The sequence below is a fragment of the Bufo bufo genome, chromosome 2, assembly GCF_905171765.1.
Source record: "Bufo bufo chromosome 2, aBufBuf1.1, whole genome shotgun sequence".
Lineage (NCBI taxonomy): Eukaryota > Metazoa > Chordata > Amphibia > Anura > Bufonidae > Bufo > Bufo bufo.
Genome location: NC_053390.1, coordinates 204,507,944 through 204,533,011, shown reverse-complemented (window position 1 = coordinate 204,533,011; position 25,068 = coordinate 204,507,944). Strand labels below are relative to the sequence as shown.

At 40.8% G+C, this 25,068-nt stretch overlaps 1 protein-coding gene across 2 annotated transcripts in view; it reads left to right on the top strand.

The window, feature by feature from the left end:
• Positions 1 to 25,068, top strand: part of WSCD2 (WSC domain containing 2) — a 573,456-nt gene that overhangs the window by 404,270 nt on the left and 144,118 nt on the right. For both annotated transcript variants that reach the window (XM_040416044.1, XM_040416045.1), the window contains one exon: positions 7,440 to 7,624. In XM_040416044.1, the coding sequence (XP_040271978.1) occupies positions 7,440 to 7,624 (185 nt within the window). The remainder of the gene's footprint in view (positions 1 to 7,439; positions 7,625 to 25,068) is intronic.

Below are 25,068 nucleotides of genomic sequence, written 5' to 3'. Positions count from 1 at the left end.
ATTACTGTATAGGGAATTGTCACAGATGAATTTGTACTAGCATACATATCAGCTGGCAATGAATTGGCCAAAAGCATCAGGGACCATAAATTTGACCCAGAACAAAGACATAAGTATACAGAAATAGAAACGTATACATGACCAGAGAGAATTGTCATTTCCGTTCTGTATTTCAGGCTTACGGTGATGGATTTTCACTGTAGCACATACTGTGTAATTGTCTTGTTTCTGGAAACCTGCACAAACATCTTTATTCTTGTGTCATTTTAGAGATTCAGATATGTGTATAAAGCTAGAATCAAAATATTCTACAAATTATTAATCTACCAAAACCATAACTCTGTGAATGAACTGTAAGGCTACTTTTACACTAGCATTTTTGCTGGATCCGGCAGGGATCAGCAAAAGCGCTTCCATAAGGGTACTTCAACACTTGCAGCAGAGGATCTCAGTGAGATTGTGAAAACTCAGATCCAATGGTATATTTTTACCCCCAGGCGTTCTCATGGTGACGGGGACGCTTGTCGGGGAGGAGTATGCCGAAGTGGAACAACTGTACAGATTGAAAAAAATATATATATATAAAAAAAAACTAATATATGCGATATAGTGCTATATATTAGTTTTTTAGAATATTCGGCATTTTTCCCATCTAAAGTCATGATTCCTCCCTGCTTAAGTATCTTGTGGGCCAATAATTCATTGGCCCACAAGCAAGAAGCAGGGAGGAATCATGTGTTCAGATGGGAAAAATGACAAATATTCACTATAACGAATATACAGCACTATATTCGAAATATTCGCAATTTCTCGAAGTTGTGATATTTGAGATAAAAATTCGCTATTCAAATATTCCCGCTCAACATTACTCTCAAAGTAGCACTAAAACAGTACGGACTGCTGTGCATGCGCACATGAGTCCTCTTAATTATGTTAGTAGTGCACAGCAGTCCGAACTGTGTATTTCAGTGCAGCTTTAAGAGCTGACAGCGGGGGGCAATGAGGGGCAAAAAATTGTGATCTAATTCCCTTTAACCCCTTCAGGATCTCCGCCGTACATTTACCACAGAAGTCCGGTCTTTAAACATGGCACCCGCTCACACGTGCAGCGGGCGCCATAGCTGCTGGGTTTCTGCTATTTTAACCCCTTAGGGACCCATGACGTACCAGTACGGCATGGTTCCCGAGGCCTTAAGGACCCATGACGTACTGGTACGTCATGTGTTGTTCCTATCGCCGCCCGGCAAGCGGTGATCGGAACCCGGTGCCTGCTCAAATCATTGAGCAGGCACCTCAGCAGGCACCGATGGCCCCACCGCAGCCACCGCCGCACCAGGTAAAAGCCGCAAACCGCAGGTCTGAATTGACCTGCAGTTTGCAGCGATCGCCAACACGGGGGGGTAATGGGACCCCCCCGGTCCCGTTACCCCCCCGTGTTGGCGATCGCTGCAAACTGCAGGTCAATTCAGACCTGCGGTTTGCGGCTTTTACCTGGTGCAGCGGTGGCTGCGGTGGGGCCATCGGGTCCCCATGGGGCTGTGGGGGGGACCCGATGAAATGGAAGGCAGCACAATGCCTTCCTGAGGCATCTGCGCTGCCTTCCGGTGACGAGCCTGTGAGATCCAGCCCCCCTGGATCTCACAGGCCGGAAGCTGTATGAGTGATACACACAGTATTACTCATACAGCCAATGCAATCCAATACAGAAGTATTGGAATGCATTGTAATGGATTAGACCCCCAAAAGTTCAAGTCCCAAAGTGGAAAAAAAATAAAGTGAAAAAATAAGTTGAAAAAATAAAGTTTTCCCCCAAAAAATTAAAAGTTTCAAGTAAAAATAAACAAAAACGTCATTTTCCCCAAATAAAGTAAAAAAAATTGGTAAAAAATAGGGAAAAAAAAAAAAAGTATACATATTAGGTATCGCCGCGTCCGTATCGACCGGCTCTATAAACATATCACATGACCTAACCCCTCAGATGAATACCGTAAAAAAAAAAAAAAAAAAAAAGGCGTTTGCCCACCAAAATAGTGCCAATCTAACCATCACCTCATCCCGCAAAAAATGAGCCCCTACCTGAGGCAATTGCCCAAAAAAGAAAAAAACTATGGCTCAGAATATGGAGACACTAAAACATCATTTTTTTTGTTTAAAAAAAGCTGTTATTGTGTAAAACTTACATAAATAAAAAAAAAGTATACATATTTGGTATCTCCGCATTCGTATCGACCGGCTCTATAAAAATATCACATGACCTAACCCCTCAAAAAGTGTAATAGCAAGCGATCAAAAAGTCATATGTTGCCCAAAATAGTGCCAATTAAACCGTCATCTCATCCCGCAAAAAATGAGACCCTACCTAACATAATCGCCAAAAAAATTAAAAAACTATGGCTCTCAGAATATGGAGACACTAAAACATGATTTTTTTTTAGTTTTTTTTTTAGTTTCAAAAATATTATTGTGTAAAACTTACATAAATAAATAAAAGTATACATATTAGGTATCACCGCGTCCGTATCGACCGGCTCTATAAAAATATAACATGACCTAATCCCTTAGATGAACACCGTAAAAAAATTTAAATAAAAACTGTGCTAAATAAACCATTTTTTGTCACCTTACATCACAAAAAGTGTAATAGCAAGCGATCAAAAAGTCACACGCACCCCAAAATAGTGCCAATAAAACCGTCATCTCATCCCGCAAAAATCATACCCTACCCAAGTTAATCGCCCAAAAACTGAAAAAATTATGGCTCTCAGACTGTAAACTACAGAATCAGGGCCATAAATATTGAGTTTTGTTTGGTTGTTAACCCTTACTTTGTTAAAGTAAAAAAAATATTAAAATGGAAAATTTGCCAAAAAAGTGAAATTTTGAAATTGTATCTCTATTTTCCATTAATTCTTGTGGAACACCTAAAGGGTTAACAACGTTCGTAAAATCAGTTTTGAATACCTTGAGGGGTGTAGTTCCTTAGATAGGGTCACTTTTATGGAGTTTCTACTCTAGGGGTGCATCAGGGGGGCTTCAAAAGGGACATGGTGTAAAAAAAAAACAGTCCAACAAAATCTGCCTTCCAGGAACCGTATGGCATTCCTTTCCTTCTGCGCCCTGCCGTGTGCCCGTACAGTAGTTTACGACCACATATGGGGTGTTTCTGTAAACTACAGAATCAGGGCCATAAATATTGAGTTTGGTTTGGCTGTTAACCCTTGCTTTGTAACTGGAAAAAAATTATTAAAATGGAAAATCTGCCAAAAAAAGGAAATTTTGGGATTATATCTCTATTTTTCATTAATTCTTGTGGAACACCTAAAGGGTTAACAAAGTTTGTAAAATCAGTTTTGAATACCTTGAGGGGTGTAGTTTATAGAATGGGGTCATTTTTGGGTGGTCTCTATTATGTAAGCCTCGCAAAGTGACTTCAGACCTGAACTGGTCCCTAAAAATTAGGTTTTTGAAAATTTCGGAAAAATTTCAAGATTTGCTTCTAAACTTCTAAGCCTTGTAACATCCCCCCCAAAAAAATATCATTCCTAAAATGATCCAAACATGAAGCAGACATATGGGGAATGTAAAGTAATAACTATTTTTGGAGGTATTACTATGTATTATAGAAGTAGAGAAATTGAAACTTGGAAATTTTCTATTTTTTTCAAATTTTTGGTAAATTTGGTAATTTTTTAATAAATAAAAATAATAATTTTTTAACTTCATTTTACCAGTGTCATGAAGTTTAATATGTGACGAAAAAACTATCTCAGAATGGCCTGGATAAGTCAAAGCGTTTTAAAGTTATCAGCACTTAAAGTGACACTGGTCAGATTTGCAAAAAATGGCCAATTCCAGAAGGTGAAATAGGGTCGAGTCCTTAAGGGGTTAAATATCAGAGACCCACGGCACATGTATGCTATCAACTATAAGGCTGACCACAGCTTTTGGGCAGGCCGGAAGCGGAAGCTGCACGCTTTTGCTCTGGTAACAGCATTCCCCGACTGAGATGGGGGAACCTGTTACATTGCTAAAATAGCCCGAAGCCTCAAGCAGGCTTTGTAGTCTATTTCAGGAATATACCAATACAGGCCACTAGATGGAGCATTGTATTGTTATATTGCAAATGAAGTGTTCAATGATGGCTATATAGCCATCAATGAACACAATGGGCAATCTAATGATTACCATTTATTGTCACCCAAGGTGACTTAAAAAAAGGTTACAAATTTTTACAAATAAAAATGAAAATTAAAAAATATAAAAGTTCAACTCACCCCACTTTCCTTAAAAAAAAAATACTTAACCAATAAAAAAAATAAACATCATGGGCATCGCCGTGTGAAAATGCCCATAAAATTAAAATATAACAATATTAATGGTATACGCCAAATAGCGTAACGGGAAAAGAAATACAAACAGCCAATTCGCCATTTTTTGTCACTTCAAGTAACATAGTAACATAGTACATAAGGCCAAAAAAAGACATCTGTCCATCCAGTTCGGCCTGTCATTCTGCAAGTTGATCCAGAGGAAGGCAAAAAAAAAAAAAAACCCTGTGAGGCAGAAGCCAATTTTCCCCACTTTAGGGTAATAAAAAATTCCTTCCCGACACCAATCAGGCAATCAGAATAACTCCCTTGATCAGCGACCCCTCTCTAGTAGCTATAGCCTGTAATATTATTACACTCCAGAAATACATCCAGGCCCCTCTTGAATTCCTTTATTGTACTCACCATCACCACCTCCTCAGGCAGAGAGTTCCATAGTCTCACTCCTCTTACCGTAAAGAATACTCTTCTATGTTTGTGTACAAACCTTCTTTCCTCCAGACGCAGAGGATGTCCCCTCGTCACAGTCACAGTCCTGGGGATAAATAGATGATGGGATAGATCTCTGTACTGACCACTGATATATTTATACATAGTAATTAGATCTCCCCTCAGTCTGCTTTTTTCTAAAGTGAATAACCCTAATTTTGATAATCTTTCAGGGTACTGTAGTTGCCCCATTCCAGTTATTACTTTAGTTGCCTTCCTCTGGACCCTCTCAAGCTTTGCTATGTCTGCCTTGTTCACTGGAGCCCAGAACTGTACACAGTACTCCATGTGTGGTCTGACTAGCGATTTGTAAAGTGGTAGGACTATGTTCTTATCACGGGCATCTATGCCCCTTTTGATGCAACCCATTATCTTATTGGCCTTGGCAGCAGCTGCCTGACACTGGTTTTTGCAGCTTAGTTTGCTGTTTATTAAAATTCCTAGATCCTTTTCCATGTCAGTGTTACCAAGTGTTTTACCATTTAGTATGTACGGGTGACTTGCATTATTCCTTCCCATGTGCATAACTTTATATTTGTCAGTGTTAAACCTCATCGGGCACTTATCTGCCCAAGCCTCCAATCTATCCAGATCCCTCTGTAGTAGTATACTGTCCTCTTCAGTGTTAATTACTTTACACAGTTTAGTGTCATCTGCGAAAATTGATATTTTACTATGCAAGCCTTCTACAAGATCATTAATAAATATATTGAAAAAAATAGGGCCCAATACTGACCCCTGAGTTACCCCATTAGTGACAGTGACCCAATCTGAGTTTGTACCGTTAATAACCACCCTCTGTTTTCTATCACTTAGCCACTTACTTACCCACATACAGACATTTTCTCCCAGTCCGAGCATTCTCATTTTATATACTAACCTTTTATGTGGTACAGTGTCAAATGCTTTGGAGAAGTCCAGATATACGACATCCATTCATTCGCCGCTGTCAAGTCTAGAACGTACCTCCTCATAGAAACTGATTAAATTAGTTTGGCATGACCGATCCCTTATGAAGCAATGCTGATATGGCGTTATTTGCTTATTTCCATTGAGATGCTCTAAGATAGCATCTCTTAGAAAACCTTCCAACAGTTTACCCACAACAGATGTTAAACTTACCGACCTATAGTTTCCAGGCTTTGTTTTTGGACCCTTTTTGAATATTGGCACCACATTTGCAATGCGCCAATCCTGTGGGACATTCCCTGTCAGTATAGAGTCCGCAAATATCAGAAATAAGGGTCTGGCTATGACATTACTTAATTCCCTTAGGATACGGGGGTGTATGCCATCCGGTCCTGGCGATTTGTCTATTTTAATCTTTTTAAGTTGCTGTTGTACTTCTTCCTGGGTCAGACAGGACACTTTTAATTGGGAATTTATTTTTACATTCAACATTTCATCTGACAGTTTATTTTCCTCAGTACCCAATAATTTTTTTTTTATAAAAAGTGATCAAAAAGTCGCACACACTTTAAATTGGTATCATTGAAAAGTACAGATCGTCCCGCAAAAAATTAGCCCTCACACAGCCCCGTACACATAACTACAAAAAAGTTATAGGGATCAGAATATGGTAATAATATTTTTTTTTCCTCAAAGGTTGAATTTTTTGTTTCAGTATTAAAATGCAAGAAATATTATACAAGTGTGGTATCGTTATAACCGTACTGATCTGGAGAATGAAGATAACTGGTCAATTTTACCGCATAATGTACAGTGTAAAAAAATAAAAAACTTTATCAAAATTGTGTTTTTTCCCAATTCTACTTTATTTGGATTTTTTTTTCCGCTTCCCACTACATGGTATGCAACCGTAAAAGATTGCCATGAGAAAGTACGACTTGTCCTGCAAAAAGTTAGCCCCTATAAGGCTATGTGAATAAAAAAATAAAAAAAGTTAGGACTATGGGAAGGCGGGGAGTGAAAAACGAAAGCGCAAAAAAGGAAAATCACAGGGTCCTCAAGGGGTTAAAGAGGGTCTTCCTTTTTCGACTTTCTAATCTGGATGATGGGTCCCCCAGAGACTTGCTAATCATGCTGGGTCATGCTGTTAGGAACCACTGCTAGGAACTAGTTTTCAGTCCGGGGAACACGATCTGTGTGTTGGGCTGCATCTCCCCAACTGATTGCAGCTCCATAGACCCAAACTGACTGCATCATAGTGTTTTATGATACAGTCCATTCCTATCTGATTGTGGGTCTAAAAATTCATATCATCAACAGGTCGCATCATCATGTGAGTAGAGTACATTACACCCGCTATCAGATAGAAACTGACTGATTCATAAAATAATATGATGCAGTTAGTTCAGGTCTGGAGAGTCTGGGAAACACGGGCAACACGAGCTTCCGACCACGGCCATGTGAGTCAGCCTTTAACCAATTTACTGTGGCTCTCAGATTTAATCAAGGGTAAAGGGTGGACATGCTTACAAACACTGATTTATTTCACTTTCTGCATACTGAAGCATGTGAGAACAAAAGTGTTGTTCACCTTGGTTTTGGATTTATGTGGTTTTGGATTTATGATACTGTAATATAATAATGGCCACCATAATTGTGGTTTGCAAATGTTGTCTTCTATTGTTTATTCCTATTCACATTGTTTCACTGCAGGGGTTACATGTATGCTGGGCTTGAATTTGGTGCTGAATGTTACTGTGGTCACAAAATTAAAGCCTTAAACGTCAGTGAGTCGGAATGTAACATGGAATGCAAGGGAGAAAAAAGCAACATGTGTGGTGGAGTAAATCGTTTGTCCATCTACAGACTGGAGCTCACACAGGAGTCTGCAAGGAGGTGTGAGTATTGTGTCCATTGCATTATTTTTTTTATTTTTAGTCTCCCCTTAAAATATACTATTTTTAAAGGGCAGCAGATTTGTACCTATCAAAGTGGCTGACCTGTTACATGTGCACTTGGCAGCTTGGCATCTGTGTTGGTCCCATGTTCATATGTGCCCACATTGCTGAGAAAATGATTTCAAAGTGCAGAGGGCATGGCTGTTGCAGAGAGAGCACAGCCTCTAGGTGTAACGACAACGCCCCCATTGCTCCTCATTTGAATGTATTAAATCATTTTCCTCAGCAATGCCGGCACATATGAACATGAGACCAATACAGATGTCTTCAGCTGCCAAGCGCATATACAACAGGTCAGCCAGTTTCATAGGTAAAAATCTTCTGACAGATGCACTTTAAGGTTTCCACAGTTACTGAATGGCTTTAGAGATTTACATTTTGCATGTTTAATATAGTGAATTTTCTAAATCCATACATCTACCATTGAGCATCGTTATGATCCTCCAATTGTAATCATTTATGCTTTGCTGCTAAAATTTATGTATATTAATTTATTAAAAAATGTAAGTTCAAGAAACATGAAAAAGTTTCCTAATATTTTTTGTGCAAAGGCCTTCCTGTATACAGTACAGACCAAAAGTTTGGACACACCTTCTCATTCAAAGAGTTTTCTTTATTTTCATGACTATGAAAATTGTAGATTCACACCGAAGGCATCAAAACTATGAATTAACACATGTGGAATTATATACATAACAAACAAGTGTGAAACAACTGAAAATATGTCATATTCTAGGTTCTTCAAAGTAGCCACCTTTTGCTTTGATTACTGCTTTGCACACTCTTGGCATTCTCTTGATGAGCTTCAAGAGGTAGTCCCCTGAAATGGTTTTCACTTCACAGGTGTGCCCTGTCAGGTTTAATAAGTGGGATTTCTTGCCTTATAAATGGGGTTGGGACCATCAATGGCGTTGAGGAGAAGTCAGGTGGATACACAGCTGATAGTCCTACTGAATAGACTGTTAGAATTTGTATTATGGCAAGACAAAAGCAGCTAAGTAAAGAGAAACGAGTGGCCATCATTACTTTAAGAAATGAAGGTCAGTCAGTCAGCCGAAAAAATGGGAAAACTTTGAAAGTAAGGGTTATTTGACCATGAAGGAGAGTGATGGGGTGCTGCGCCAGATGACCTGGCCTCCACAGTCACCGGACCTGAACCCAATCGAGATGGTTTTGGGTGAGCTGGACCGCAGAGTGAAGGCAAAAGGGCCAACAAGTGCTAAGCATCTCTGGGAACTCCTTCAAGACTAATGGAAGACCATTTCAGGGGACTACCTCTTGAAGCTCATCAAGAGAATGCCAAGAGTGTGCAAAGCAGTAATCAAAGCAAAAGGTGGCTACTTTGAAGAACCTAGAATATGACATATTTTCAGTTGTTTCACACTTGTTTGTTATGTATATAATTCCACATGTGTTAATTCATAGTTTTGATGCCTTCATAGTCATGAAAATAAAGAAAACTCTTTGAATGAGAAGGTGTGTCCAAACTTTTGGTCTGTACTGTATATATTAAAACTATGCAAACTAAAAACTATGTCAACTATACTTTAAATAGTATGTGACACTTGTTGCTCAAGTTTAGTATTTAGAATATGATGACTTAATATTTATTGGATTATGGATTATGAATTTCTCATATACCAGCTTATAGTTTAAAGGGTCGCTGAGTTTGTTTTTCGGTAGCTTATTGTAATATGTAGAAATGTATCCATGTGTCAAGAACCAAAGAATATTTGGTATCTTAGGTAAAGCCCCTTATTATACAGTGATTAAAAAATGAAAACCTTCTATTTATATGCAAAAAATGCAACATTCAAAATATAGTTAGTCACTCTGAACAAAACAGGCCACAAAAAATATTTATTCCAGTACACAGGAGACAATCCAACTCCTTTCTCTTGGGATCTGCTTGATCCTTAAACTTAAAATGGCAAGTTCTCGTTTCAACACTATCTCTTGATTGATTCCTTTGCTAAATCAAAATAGTAGCCTGACCTCAAAAATACTTAATTATTCTACAACCTCAGAACATGTATAACAAATCCCTTTCCTCCCCACATTGCCTCCAACAAAGACCCTTGGTGTGTAGGTTAAAGTTTGCTATATGTGTCAGTGGAAGATAAGCTTGAATACAGGGGTGTTGCTAGGGTCTCAAAAGATCTGGGGTCCAGGCCCCAATCCATACTGCCCAGTTCTCTAAGTTGACCAACTGACCCCCCCCCCCCCACAAACACTAGTCCTGAAGACATTTTACTGTACTTGCTATATAACTATACAGCAGCATGTACCTCTCATATCTAGGGCCTCCCATGTGACGTCTCCTCTGATGTAGATCTTCTCTGTCATCATCTTCTACATTCAGTCCGGACAACTTCTCTCAGCTGCCTCGTCTCTGCAGAGTGTGACACACAGACATCTTAGCTTCCTCACTTTTCTGTACCCCCAAATACTATCCTGAAGAAAAATAAGTGCCATACAGATCTTCCCCATAGTGTAGGGCGTGACCTCACTGTCATGGAGTGAGGACGCTCGGCACATCAGCTCCTCCAGTATCCTGAGTTTATCCTGGCCATCTAGCGACCATTGTTACCAGGACCGCTGCGTTGGACCCCAAGGAGTGTTACCTGACGGGGTGGACCTGTTTGGGCTTTCCTCAGCCCTTCACTCCGACTCTGCTGGTCGGGTGTGGCCTCTGGCCTTGAGACTGCACTGAGACGAGTGGCACATCCCCCGCTGGCTGCCACCGGGAGCTGCCGCCTCCTGAACTGCACGATTCTGAGGTGAGCCGCTGGGAGGCTCTTTGGACCTACCCGACCTTTGGTGACTCTGCGCTAACCCCTGTAGTCCGGTCAGCTTGACACAGCGGCAGGACGAGCGGGGAGATACTCGGCGGGAGAAGGGCAGCCCCACAGTCATACACTGCACTGGAAAAGATCAGCATACCGCCTGACAACTGCTGTGCTGCTCCACAGGACATTGGAGCAGGGAGTGCTTCAGAGGGGGGCTGTGAGGAGGCTAATCTGAGAGGGGAAGAGAAATTTCACTACTGGGGGCCGAGCTAGACACGTGGCACCACCATCTTGGATCCCCTTCTAGGTGGAGAGGAGTGTTTCTGCCCTGCTATCCAGCAGCTGCCTAGATCTGTCATTGAAAGGGGAAAAACAAGAGGTGAGAGATACCCCTGGAAAGCTACAGTAAGATGTGCAAAGAAACGTGGTGTGCGACCCCCCTACAACACACTACCCCAGGCCTCAAATACTACTACCCCTACACCTAACGCGCTGGTGGATGCCATGAGCCAAACAGAAGAGATAGGGGAGGGTGGTTCTCCGGACCAAATGGAGATAGATCTGAGTAAAAGAATGACAGCAATTATGAATTGCCAGTCCGCACTTACAGCTAAAATAGACTACCTTTAAGCAGATCTAACTTTATACGCCATGACATTGATAAGATACGAGACAGAACAGCAGAGGTGGAGAGGCGACTGGGGGAGGTTAAAGAAATAAGCATCTTAAAGAGCTTCTCCATTTCCCTGACTTAGAATTTTTGCCCCAGAAAGGGGTAAGATACCTTATTCAATTATATGAAAACAGTGTTTTCTGTACTTTCGACAGTCTCAAAAGAGAATACAACCTTCCCCGTATGGGTTTTTAGCGATACCTCCACTTGAGACATGCCTGCCAGATGCAGTTTAAAACTTCGCCCCTACAGTTGAAATGTGGGCCCCTCGATTCTATTGCTAGGCGAACGTAGCCCTATAAACCAGTTTCCTCTTTCTATGAGGAGATAATGAAAATGCAAGATTCTCCACTGCGGCGATCGTTTTCGTGTTGGTCTGTGGATATTCCTGGCCTGGAGGTGTCTCACTTGGAGGAGTTGAACTCTGTATGGAGAACCATGGTAATTGGTGCCCGAAAGTAGCTCATTCAGATTAAGTGGATACACAGGGTGTATCTGACCCCGCTGCGACTGTTTCACATGTGTAGACTTCCGGATCCTTCATGTTCGAGATGCAGGGAGTCGAGAGGATCCTTGTACCATATGATATGGGCGTGTCCCATTATGCAGCTGTACTGGGGTCGGATATGCACTTTCATTAATACGGAGCTGGGGCTCCCGGGGATTTGTTCCCCTATGGTATGCTTATTGGGACTTGTGGTAGACGTAATCCCTACTAAATATGGCAGAAGATTGCTCCGCTTATTAATGTTTTATGGGAGAAAGACTATTCTCCTAAACTGGAAACCACCTAAGGCCCCTACTCTTGAACAGTGGATACAACTCATAAATGCTGATCTCAACATGTATAAGATAAAATACACTGCTAGAGGAACTCCAGATCTCTTTGATAAGATTTTGGGTGTTTGGCTGCATGCGCAAAACACGCCCGTGGGGCAACGGGGTGCTCAGGTGTGTATGTGTGTGTGGTGTGAATGAAGTCCAGAGACTGCTCAATATGTCTCGGGGGATACGGCCATAAAAAGACACGCATGTAATTTTGTTTAGATCCCCTCTTTGTTGATTACTGCGATACTTGGACTTGAGGTCTCCAATAATGTCCAATGTTCTTTCTTGTTTTCATTCATCCCGGTTTGGATGCTGATGTATGTTGAATTACAAAGTGAATAAATAAATACTATAAAAAATAAATCTTCCCCATAGTAATAGTGCTCCTCATAGTCCCACCAATAGTAATTCCCTTCTAGAATGCCCAAATTAGTAATACTGCCCCGTACAGTGCCCCCAACAGTCATACTGCTCGCCAAGAGTGTCTCCATTAGTACAAGAGCCCTCCAGAGCCCCCAGTAGAAATAAGGCCCCCTATTGTTCCCCCAGTGGTAATAAAGCTCTCTACAGACCCCTCAGTAGTAATAAGGCCCCCCCATAGTGCTCTTAGTAGAAATAAGGCTGATCTATAATTCCCTCCTATAGAGCCCCCAGTAGTAATAAGAGCGCCTAATGTCCCCTGGATTTAAAATGCACCCCACAGTGCCCCCATATTTATATCGCCTGTGGCGAAACCTACCTCGCCACTGGGTTTTGGAGGGGCCTGTTTGCCAGCCTCTTGCCCCAGGATTATGGGCCCTCTCATCAGCCCATGCTAAACTTTTGAACCCCTGGTCTAATTCGTGCCATTTTGGGATATGTTAAATGTCTATGTGTACTGTAAAGGGTGGGACATTGTATATTTGAGTAGTGATGTCTGTCCTATTGTCTCCACGTGTGTATTGGCAATTTCCCTTTGTCCTGAGAGATAATTGAATTACTCCTCGGTTGTCTCCAGGACAGAAGACATTGTGTATTCTCCTGCCTGTGATGATTACATTAACCCGTGTAAAGTAATTGTATCACAGGCAGAGGGGAGGATTTTGTGTGGGAGTGTTTTACTGTATTGTACGTGTTTATTGGTTGTTTTTGCAAAACCCTGTGGGTGGTAACCTTGTTGGAAAATGTGTCAATGCTTGTGTGTTCAATAAAGAGTCCTGTTTTACCCTTCATCATGTTGAGGCTGGTGTTTGGGTAACTGATCGACACTGGGGATTGCTATACGCTGAAGATTTGCTATACTCCCCTGGCTATAACTACTAGCTCTTGCAAGAGCTGTTCCTGCTCTCTGAATTTAGGAGAGGTTCACCCACTGGAGCCTGGAGCCTTGTCGTAGGTCCAGGGTGGGTAGGAGACGGCGAGACCTCAACCAAGCTTCGGCGGTTCGTGGGGTCTCTGGCGGTTATGGTGTCAAGTGGAGTGCTTGGAGTCCTCGGGAAGCGCTAGGAGCATCCATCGACGGAGGTACCCGGTCGGGGTGCCAGGAGATCCGTTACATCCTACCCTACTTTATAATGCTCACCCTGAAGTGCCCCAGTATTTATATTGCCCCCTACTGTTATAATGCCCCTACAGTGCCCCCAGTATTTATATTGCCCCCTACTGTTATAATCCTTACCCTGAAACGCTCCCAGTATTAATAATGCCCCTTTTAGGGCCCCTTGTAGTTATATTCCTCCGTTTAGTGTCCTTAGAAATTATAATTCCTAAGCCCCTCCACCATACAGTCCCATGTAAATAACATTATTTCACTCCCTCTGCCATACAGTCCCATGTAAATATCATCACACCATCTCTCCAGCCCCCTCCAATATACAGTCCCATGTAAATAACATCCCTCTCTACCTACAGCCCCCTTCAAAATACAGTCCCATGTAAATAACATCACGCCATCTCTCCTGCCCCCTCCAATATATAGTCCCACGTAAATAACATCACCCCCTCCCCAGCCGCCTTCAACATATAGCCCCATGTAAATAACATTACTTCTCAACATTCAGTCCCATGTAAATAATATCACTGCCTTCCACAGCCACCTTCAACATATAGTCCCATGTAAATAACATCACCCTGCCCCAGCAACCTCCAACATGCATTCCCATGTAAATAACATCACACCCTCAACTTTCAGTCCCATGTAAATAACATGACCCCACTGTCCCATGTAAATAACTTCCCTCCCTTCAGCCCTAACATACAGTCCCAGTTAAATAACTTCAACTCCCAACATTGCTTTTCCTCTCCCTTCATTTACCTCTCCTCATGTAGCAGACCTCACCACAGCTTCTTCACAGGAATTCTCTTCACTGCTGAGCCATCCTCTCCTGCACTGGTCACAGGATGGTGACATCATCGCAGGTCCTTTTCAGCTACTGCATTTAGAACTGATCACATGGACTGTGATGTCATCACAGGTCCTTCAGCTCTAGCAGGGCATTTGATTTAATTGTATTGCCATCCTCAGGCTAGCAAACAGCTGGATCTAGCAGGCAGGCAGGCAGGACATTCGGGGCCTGGGACAAAACATCAGGGGCCCAGGCCCTGAATGTTTTTACCTAGCAACACCCCTGCTTGAATATGTTTTTAGCCATAGGTATGTGATTGATACAAATGATATTTTTAGAAAGCCAGGCAATTTCCTTGCAAACAAATGATAATCCTCAATTTTTTCATAACTAAAGTGTCATAATAGCTATTCTAGAGTGATTGCTGTCAGGTCTGGTAAGCTTATCTAAAATTTTATAATTAACTATCATGCTATTCTATCGCATTGCTTATGGAAAATCAATTCCCCAGTCAATTGCATATTTCTTAATAAAATTGTTCAAGGGTCGGGGGGATGGGTATTTTGGTATACATCCTCTAAAGTTTTAATTCCAAGGTTTAACCAGTCCTGACAGTTCCACTCCCCTGTCATCATCATCTTCTATATATATAAAGAAGGACATATATATGTGTGTATGTATGTATGTTACGCGATCACTCAAAAATGCAACCAGTGATTTCAACGAAACTTGGTATACACATCCCTTGCTACCTGGAAAGAAATCTTGTGGGGGTCACAGCTGTCTAGGAGGTACCGTTCCTGAGATATTCCCCAAAAATGACCTGCATTAGTCAATACAAGCCTGCAAGTCTTTCTCTTCATATCCCAACTGCCATACACACGGTCACATGTCCTTTATCAGCCAATAGAAGCTCGCAGGACCTTAGTCTCCACATGCATACAGTTTTACTTCAGGTTTCCATAACAACCCAGCCATTTTTCTTCACTGCTGTAGGTCAACTTTAGGCTAGGGCTACACGACGACATGTGTCGCACGACACATAGGGCACAACTACACTGCGACATTTATGTTGCACGGAAATTTTTATAATGATAGTCTATGGTGTTGCACTGCGACATGCTGCGACTGTGACGCGACAGTCACCGAAAAATCCATAATTTTTTTGCGACTGTTGTGTCGCAGCATGTCGCATGCCGCAGTGCGACACCATAGCCTATCATTATAAAAATTGTTGCGCAACATTGGTGCGACAAAATGTCGCGCGACACATTTCGTCATGTAGCCCTAGCTTTAAAGGGACAGGGCGCTGTGGAGGTCACTGTTAAGGTGGCAGGGGCCACTATTAAAGGGGCAACTGCTGTGGAGGTCACTGTTAAGGGGGCAGCCCTTGTTAACCGCTGCACAGAAAGGGATTACAATAGCATGGTTAGGTAGGGCAGACACTAGCAGATCGCTAGTGTCTGACAGCTAAATAGGTGAAAATGTGGTGGTAGAAACCCTTTAGGGCAGCAGGGTACAGTGGAGGTCACTCTTAAGGGGGCGGTCCCCTGAGGAGGTCACTGTCAAGGGTGTGGGGTGCTGTGAAACTCACTGTTATAGGGGCAGCCTGCTATTAAGGTCAAAGTTAAGGGGATCTGCTGATGTGGAGGTCCCATTTTAAAGTGGCGGGGCACTGTGGCGGGGTCAGTGTTAAGGGGTGGGGGACTGTGGAATTCACTGTTATAGGGGTGGGGTGCTGTAGAGGTCACAATTTAAATGCGTTATGATTTGCAATCCATGTTAACCTCAGTTTGATCAAGCGGCTCAGATCTGTTTTAACTGTCACCAAAAGATTCACCTTGTTAATACTTACAGTACAATCTGAGCTGTCGTATCAGCTATTGATATTCTCAGATATCTTATATGTTTTTCAGCCCATGTAAAGGTGCAGCATTCTTTAATTTGATCTCACAGTTCTACAGAAGTTGGGACTTATTTAGCTTATACCACACAATTTTGGAGTAATTATTAATTGTTTCTTTTATATATCTCAGCAATTATTAGAATGTCATCTTCATATAATGTTATAAGGTGGTCCTGATCCCCAAAATAAACTCTTGAAACATGCTGTATTTATTATTTTTCACTGCAACTGCTAATGGTTTGATATCTAGGTTGAAAATAATGGGCAATAGCGGAAAGCCCTGCCTTGTTCCATTTAAAATAGCTAAGGCCTTAGACACAAAACCATTGTATCAAACCATGGCACTTGGACTGGAGTATTGCATTTGCATTAAGTATTGAGCCTTTCATACCATACTTATATTATATATAAAAACTGAAAAAGTCAAGTTAAAGTTTGCTGCAACTGTCTACAGTATTTAACAAAATCACAAGTTTAACTCAGCATAAAATTCCTGTTATTATTGCATATTGTGTACTGTACCTTGGTATCTTGCAAATTTTTCAGGTCAAGTGAACAGCACTATCACAGTGTTCATACCCTAATAGTATGTTAAATGGACTTCTTTGAATTTGAAATGTCAGCGAAAACTTGAGACAGGAGTTTGTTTCTGAAATACTATCTTTTCTTAACAATGTTTCACTCTTCTTTGTCCACACGTATAATGTTCTCTTCTATTAATTCACTTCAGCGGAATCATCTACTTGTGAGAATATAAAACACTGGGGAAAATTTACTAATCTTGTAGATGGCATATACTGGGGCTGTCTGTACCAACAGCAGACTTATTGCAGTGGTTCAAGCTGGATGATAAATCTGGTGAAGGGATAGACAGTTTTGTCTAAATTAATATCAACAATTGGTTGGCTTACTTTATGACCGAATTTTACAATGGAATTGTGGTACAATTTTGGCACAAACTGTCCCATCTTAGGCCATTTCCCTTTCCCATGAAGCCAACACATTTCTGATAAGCCATGCCCTCATTGGTAAAGCCATGTCTGAAAATGTACAAACTATTAAAATATTTATCATGGACAGTGAATGCTGTAACAGAAAGAAAAAAAAAAAAAACACATTCACAAATCACCTATTGTTTTGTTTCCTTGCCCCCCAAAATTTATAAAAGGTGAGCAAGAAGTCTGACTTAGGTCCTCTCTTTCACAATGCTCTGCTGCTCATCTCACTGTAAAGGCACCGGACTGACTAGTATGCTACTCTAGGTTTCTGGACAATATATATATATGCATTGCGTGGGGGGCTGCCTAATATTCATAGTATGTTTGAGGAGTATTGTAGGCCAGTCAATGTCCCTCTGGTTTTCTGGGAGAATATTCAAATTTACATTGAAAAGCCTATCTGATGTGAGGAGATGTAAGATGTGATAATTTCTTTTATTTTCCCCAGAAACCCAGAGGAGAGTTGACTAGCTTACAATAATCCTTGTCAGAGATGAGCGAAGTTTTGAAAAATTCAATTCTGAAAGTTTGCCCAAAAATTTGATTTGTTACGATTTAATTTGTTGTGAATTGTTAAAAATCAAGTATTCCCAGGCCACTCTGCCTTATTATACGGCCACGCGGCAGTCAATTAGCCAGCAGCTGCCTTTCATTTAATAATGAAGACTGCACTGTATAGTTGATCTTCATTGTTAATGGAATAGAAACATAGAAACATAGAAACATAGAATGTGTCAGCAGATAAGAACCATTTGGCCCATCTAGTCTGCCCAATATACTGAGTACTATGAATAGCCCCTGGCTTTATCTTATATGAAGGATGGCCTTATGCCTATCCCATGCATGCTTAAACTCCTTCACTGTATTTGCAGCTACCACTTCTGCAGGAAGGCTATTCCATGCATCCACTACTCTCTCAGTAAAGTAATACTTCCTGATATTACTTTTCAACCTTTGCCCCTCTAATTTAAAACGATGTCCTCTTGTAGCAGTTTTAATAGCGACAAGGCACCTTTAAACAGGGGCCGTTGCCAATATGGGGTTTTACTGGTTAGGTGGGGGGACAATATGCATATTATTGCTGTTCTTTCCAGCAATCTTCTGCAGGTTATTTGACAGTACACACAGAATATGAATCAGCTATGGCATACCCACTTCTCTAACCCCAGCGCTCCCCTGTCCTACAGGTGTGAGCCCTTCTTCTGCCCCCTGCTTTTCCACATCATCTATTATCAATGAGAATATGGAGTAGGAATAAGTAAATGTAGCAATAAATAAATAAAACTGACATAGCATAAGTCTCCCTGCACTCTCCCTCTCCAATATTCTATTAATCGTTTTCAGCCACACTGTCCCTAGCACATAAGTGCTTGCCCCTTCTCTCCCTATGCTCAGCTCACAGGACAATGGTGGTGACCGTGCAGGATGAGAGTTTTATAGAGCTGTGAAATCACAGGGGATGGTAATCTGCGGATTGGCTGGCTGCACAGCACTATGGGTGATCTTGAGTTCCTGGGCTTCTTACTTTCACTTTGTAACAAGTGCAGCCGCCATTTTAGGAAAAACTGATTAGTTACCACAAAGCGCAAGGAAATTTGTTGCGGGTCAAAGTTTTCCTAAACTTCGGACTGAATTCCTGAATTCCGTTTTGTATGCTTCGCTTTGCTCAACACTACACCTCATGCATAATCAGTGCCCTCTGTAACCAGAAATAGTACCCCAACGAAAGCCTTTCAGGCAGTTAAGCAAACTTTCTTTGCCTGAAATGAATTGCAAAATAATATATGTATATATATATTTGATAGAATCCATATTTTTCTAGTATATATATTTATTCATATTGCCTACATTTTTGGTGGTAACTTCAAACTGTTCAATCACCGCTTTTTCATAATAAGATTTTTTATTGCCATTCTTGTGCTTCAAAGATTATTTTTCCTATTTTTTTTATCCATGAATGGGGTCATTTATCAAACTGGTGTAAAGTAGAATTGGCTTATTTGCCCATATCAACCAATCAGATTCCACCTTTCATTTTTCAAAGGAGCTGTCAAAAATGAAAGGTGGAATCTGATTGGTTGCTATGGGCAACTAAGCCAATTCTACTTTACACCAGTTTGATGACTCCATAAGTTTTTGTTGGTACTGTAGATTAAAATAGTTTAATTACTGCTTATTCATAATAAGATATTTTGATCTATTGCTTGCAGAAAGGAAAACTGTCTCATACTAGTAATCCAATTTAGATAGGACACAAGAAGCAACCATGGAGGGTCTTAAGACTTTATTACACAAGCAGTGATAGTGGCAGTTATAAGGAAGAATCGTTCCTAGGAAAAATCATTGCCCGGCGATCTGCTGCCCAGAAACAATGAATCTGAACGAGTACAAGCAATTACTGTCATGGTCGCTGCAAGGAAAATTAATTCATGTAAATGCAGCTTTCACCTCCTTTGATGAGCATGCACTTGTTGTGAACAAACAGTTGCCCATAGCTGGGACCCCCACCGAGCATAATAATGGGTACCCTTGGTGACCCCTTCCCTGAAATGAACTGAGCAGCAGGTAGAACATGTGCACTGCCACTCCATTCATCTCTACAGGGGTTCCCAGAGAGTACAGCACTCCACTATTTCTGAAACTCCCATACATATGAATGCAGTGGCAGTTCGTACGCCTGACCTTCTGCTCTGTTCATTTCGGGTGGCTCCAAGGAGTACAGAGTACCTGTTCTTGTGATAAATGGAGGCTCCAATGGTAGGACCCCCACTAATCTAATTGTTATCCAGTATCCTTTATTTTTTTTTAAATAATGGCTTCAAAAAAGGCTTTGATAATTTCTTAAATAACATTAGTACTTATGGAAATGAGTAGAACTCCTGTTTCCCATACTACTTCACTTCAACCACATCTTCTCTTATATCTTGGTTGAAATTGATGGACAGTTGTCTATTTTCCAACTATGTAAATATTTCCTGCTGTGTCGGGCGTCAGCAGGAATTGGAGCGCACATATCAAGACAGCAGGAAATACCTCTTATTTTATTTGGCGGAAATACCTTTTTAAACAGCTACTGTTTTTGTTGGGCTAGTGGTGTTATTTTTTTCAGATTTAATTTTTCCTGAAAAATTGAGGTTTATTCTCATATCTTCTTTTTTTTAAGAAAATGTTAGGCATATAGCCTTTTTACATATTAGCAATTTATTTATGGTAATGGTATAGTATTACTATCAAGTTAACTTTTTATTTGCACTCAAAATTCTCTACCATAAATTTTAGTCTGTCTAATTTCAGACAATTGGATATTGATAAGTGTTATGACATTGATCAGAGTAACTTATTTAGGATAGTAGATAGATAGATAGATAGAGTATATTGACTAATTGCTCTGACACTGTATATACAGTTCTTACAAATTCAGCAGAATTTGCTTGCATGAACGGCTCGCATGTCACCATTAAAGGAAGAAGCTGAAAAGAAAGGTGAGCGCTACATTAAATGTAGTTGTGGAGCAATGACACTTATTAACACAATTTCCAGTTATCTTCATGGCCATGGGATTACTGTGAAATTGGCGTAAGTCTTCTACAAGATCTGTCAGTTATATGACTTATGAGGTGTCTTTGTGCGGATGATGTTTTATTCAAGTACACGAGGACGTTCAGAGAAAGATGTAATATCCACTTCTAGACCTCAGCCAGATATCATCATATCTCACTAAAGCTTTATACTTGCTAGATAGAGTGAGTTTCTGCTGATAACTCGACTACCTTGACTTGTGCAGATTAACAGATCTATAACATGCTTGCTAATCATCTTCACGGAACAATTGTTCATCAAAACTTGCTGTCATCACAAGTTTGATTTTTTTTCTGGGTGCGACAGAGTAGCAACTGTCTGTTTGAAAGATTATTCTTTCTCGTTTGGTTCATCTCAGTATAATATGACACAAAGAAATATCTTTCTAACAAGGACAATTTTCTGTTGATGTGTTGTAATTTATCTGGAAACTGCTAAGATAAGGAGAAAAAGCAGAAGATAAAAAAATTTACACTAGTTCATATGCTAGTATGTTTATAAGGGCTTCTATAATCAGCAGAATTAAATGTTTCTTTGTCCATGTAGTGAACTGGACAAATGTATTATTTGAAGGGGTTTTCAGGATCTTGTAGTAGTGGGATCTACTCTTAGGATAGGTCATTATCGGTGGGGGTCTAACTCCTGGCAAACACGGCAATCAACAGTTTTCTGATGCTGGAACCTGCTTACTTCAGCACTACTCCCATTCACTTAAAAATTCACTTTAATATTCCGATCTCCACCAATATGACCAGTATCAACCAAAAAGATGGCTATTAGAGATGATAAATCAAAGTTGACTAAGTGGAATTCGATCCGAATTTCAGGAATTATTTGATTCGCACCAAATCCAAATTTCCTCACGCTTCGTGGTAACGAATCTAATTTTTTCCTAAAATGGCTGCTGCACATGTTAGGACATGGAGCATGGAACTCTGGGAACAAAGGATCACCCACAATGCCATGCATGCAGCCAATCAGAAGCCAGCCAGCCCTGTGATGTCAAAACACTGACAGAATCCCTATAAATAGCATCAGCCATCTTGGATTCAGCCATTTTCCAGTGTACTTAGTGCAGGGAGAGACGTTAGCAGGCGCTAGGGACAGTGCTAGGAAAGACTTGAAAACTTAAGGGAAAGGATAGGGAGGAATCATTCCACAGTATTGAAGCAGAACAGGGTTCAATAGGGGTGTTTACAGCCTGGGTAATAGGAACAATCCTATTACACCTTGCTACACTGACTGTGGATCCAAATTGCCATTATATTGCTGCTCATTTCAGGATTCCTCTGTAATTCCAGCAAACCGCTCTTGTTATTGGGGTCTTATTAGCCCTTGTACAGTGCAGTTATATATACACTGCGTGCAGAATTATTAGGCAAATTAGTATTTTGACCACATCATCCTCTTTATGCATGTTGTCTTACTCCAAGCTGTATAGGCTCGAAAGCCTACTACCAATTAAGCATATTAGGTGATGTGCATCTCTGTAATGAGAAGGGGTGTGGTCTAATGACATCAACACCCTATATTAGGTGTGCATAATTATTAGGCAACTTTCCTTTCCTTTGGCAAAATGGGTCAAAAGAAGGACTTGACAGGCTCAGAAAAGTCAAAAATAGTGAGATATCTTGCAGAGGGATGCAGCACTCTTAAAATTGCAAAGCTTCTGAAGCGTGATCATCGAACAATCAAGCGTTTCATTCAAAATAGTCAACAGGGTCGCAAGAAGCGTGTGGAAAAACCAAGGCGCAAAATAACTGCCCATGAACTGAGAAAAGTCAAGTGTGCAGCTGCCAAGATGCCACTTGCCACCAGTTTGGCCATATTTCAGAGCTGTAACATCACTGGAGTGCCCAAAAGCACAAGGTGTGCAATACTCAGAGACATGGCCAAGGTAAGAAAGGCTGAAAGACGACCACCACTGAACAAGACACACAAGCTGAAACGTCAAGACTGGGCCAAGAAATATCTCAAGACTGATTTTTCTAAGGTTTTATGGACTGATGAAATGAGAGTGAGTCTTGATGGGCCAGATGGATGGGCCCGTGGCTGGATTGGTAAAGGGCAGAGAGCTCCAGTCCGACTCAGACGCCAGCAAGGTGGAGGTGGAGTACTGGTTTGGGCTGGTATCATCAAAGATGAGCTTGTGGGGCCTTTTCGGGTTGAGGATGGAGTCAAGCTCAACTCCCAGTCCTACTGCCAGTTTCTGGAAGACACCTTCTTCAAGCAGTGGTACAGGAAGAAGTCTGCATCCTTCAAGAAAAACATGATTTTCATGCAGGACAATGCTCCATCACACGCGTCCAAGTACTCCACAGCGTGGCTGGCAAAAAAGGGTATAAAAGAAGAAAATCTAATGACATGGCCTCCTTGTTTACCTGATCTGAACCCCATTGAGAACCTGTGGTCCATCATCAAATGTGAGATTTACAAGGAGGGAAAACAGTACACCTCTCTGAACAGTGTCTGGGAGGCTGTGGTTGCTGCTGCACGCAATGTTGATGGTGAACAGATCAAAACACTGACAGAATCCATGGATGGCAGGCTTTTGAGTGTCCTTGCAAAGAAAGGTGGCTATATTGGTCACTGATTTGTTTTTGTTTTGTTTTTGAATGTCAGAAATGTATATTTGTGAATGTTGAGATGTTATATTGGTTTCACTGGTAAAAATAAATAATTGAAATGGGTATATATTTGTTTTTTGTTAAGTTGCCTAATAATTATGCACAGTAATAGTCACCTGCACACACAGATATCCCCCTAAAATAGCTAAAACTAAAAACAAACTAAAAACTACTTCCAAAAATATTCAGCTTTGATATTAATGAGTTTTTTGGGTTCATTGAGAACATGGTTGTTGTTCAATAATAAAATTAATCCTCAAAAATACAACTTGCCTAATAATTCTGCACTCCCTGTATGTTCTAAATCCTTTTCTTGTTGTGTATTAGTGGGAGGGAAAAAAGGGGATTATTAGCCGTTGTGTGTTGAAGTGAGAAAATTAAAGCCCTTTTTGGCGTGTATTAGTGGCGAAAAAAAACTTTATTTGCATTTCACGGCCGCAGTTATATGTTCTAAAGCCTTTTTTTGGCGTGTATTAGTAGGGAAAAAGAAAAAAATGGCTTATTAGCCGTTGTGTGGTTAAGTGAGAAAATTACAGACTTTTTTGGCGTATATTAGTGGCCAAAAAAAAAAAGTATTATTTGCTGTTTAGCAGTGCAGTTATACCGTATGTTCTAAAGCTTTTGTGGCCGTTCAGCAGTGCAGTTATATGTTCTAAAGCTTTTTTGGCGTGTATTAGTGGGGAAAAAAAGTGCTTATTAGCCGTTGTGTAGTGAAGTGAGAAAATAAAAGCCCTTTTTGGCGGGTATTAGTGGCAAAAAAAAGTATTATTTGCCGTTCAACAGTGCAGTTATATGTTCTAAAGCCTTTTTTGGCGTGTATAAGTGAAAAAAAAAGACTTATTATCGATTGTGTGGTGAAGTGAGAAAATTACAGCCCTTTTTGGCGTGTATTAGTGGCAAAAAAAAAGTATTATTTGCTGTTCAGCAGTGCAGTTATATGATCTAAAGCTTTTTTGGCGTGTAGTAGTGGGAAAACAGTGCTTATTAGCTGTTGTGTGGTGAAGTGAGAAAATGACAGCCCTTTTTGGCGTGTATTAGTGGCAAAAAAAGTATTATTTGCCATTCAGCGGTGCAGTTATATGTTCTAAAGCCTTTTTTGGCTTGTATTAGTGGGAAAAAAGGGCTTATTTGCCTTTGTGTGGTGAATTGACCAAATTACAGACCTTTTTGGCATGTATTAATGGCAAAAAAAAAATATTTGTCGTTCAGCTGTACAGTTTATATTCTATAGCCTTTTTTGGTGTGTATTAGTGGCAAAAAAGTATTATTTGCCGTTGTGTGGTGAAGTGACAAATTTATAGCCTTTTTTGGGGTGTATTAATTTCCTCTTTATTTATTTATTTGATCTAACAGTATGTCAGACAGAGAAGTGACAGGCCCTGCACAGGGGAGGGACACAGGCCTAAATGTTTCTGGCGCAGGCACAGGTCACAGCAGAGTAAGGGGGTGTGGCAGCAGGAGTCATCTAGCGGTCGTGTCTTGACCAGTTCTTGAATAATTGACTCGGTCATCCACTTCGTCCCAAGTGACATCAGACACCCCCAGCTAAGAGTCGGTGGGTTCGTCAGACACAACCCTTAGTTAGCATGGCCCGGAAGCAGACCCTGTGCCCTCACCTGTTCTCAACCTGCCTCTGTCCTTTTCTGTTCCCCCAGCCAGA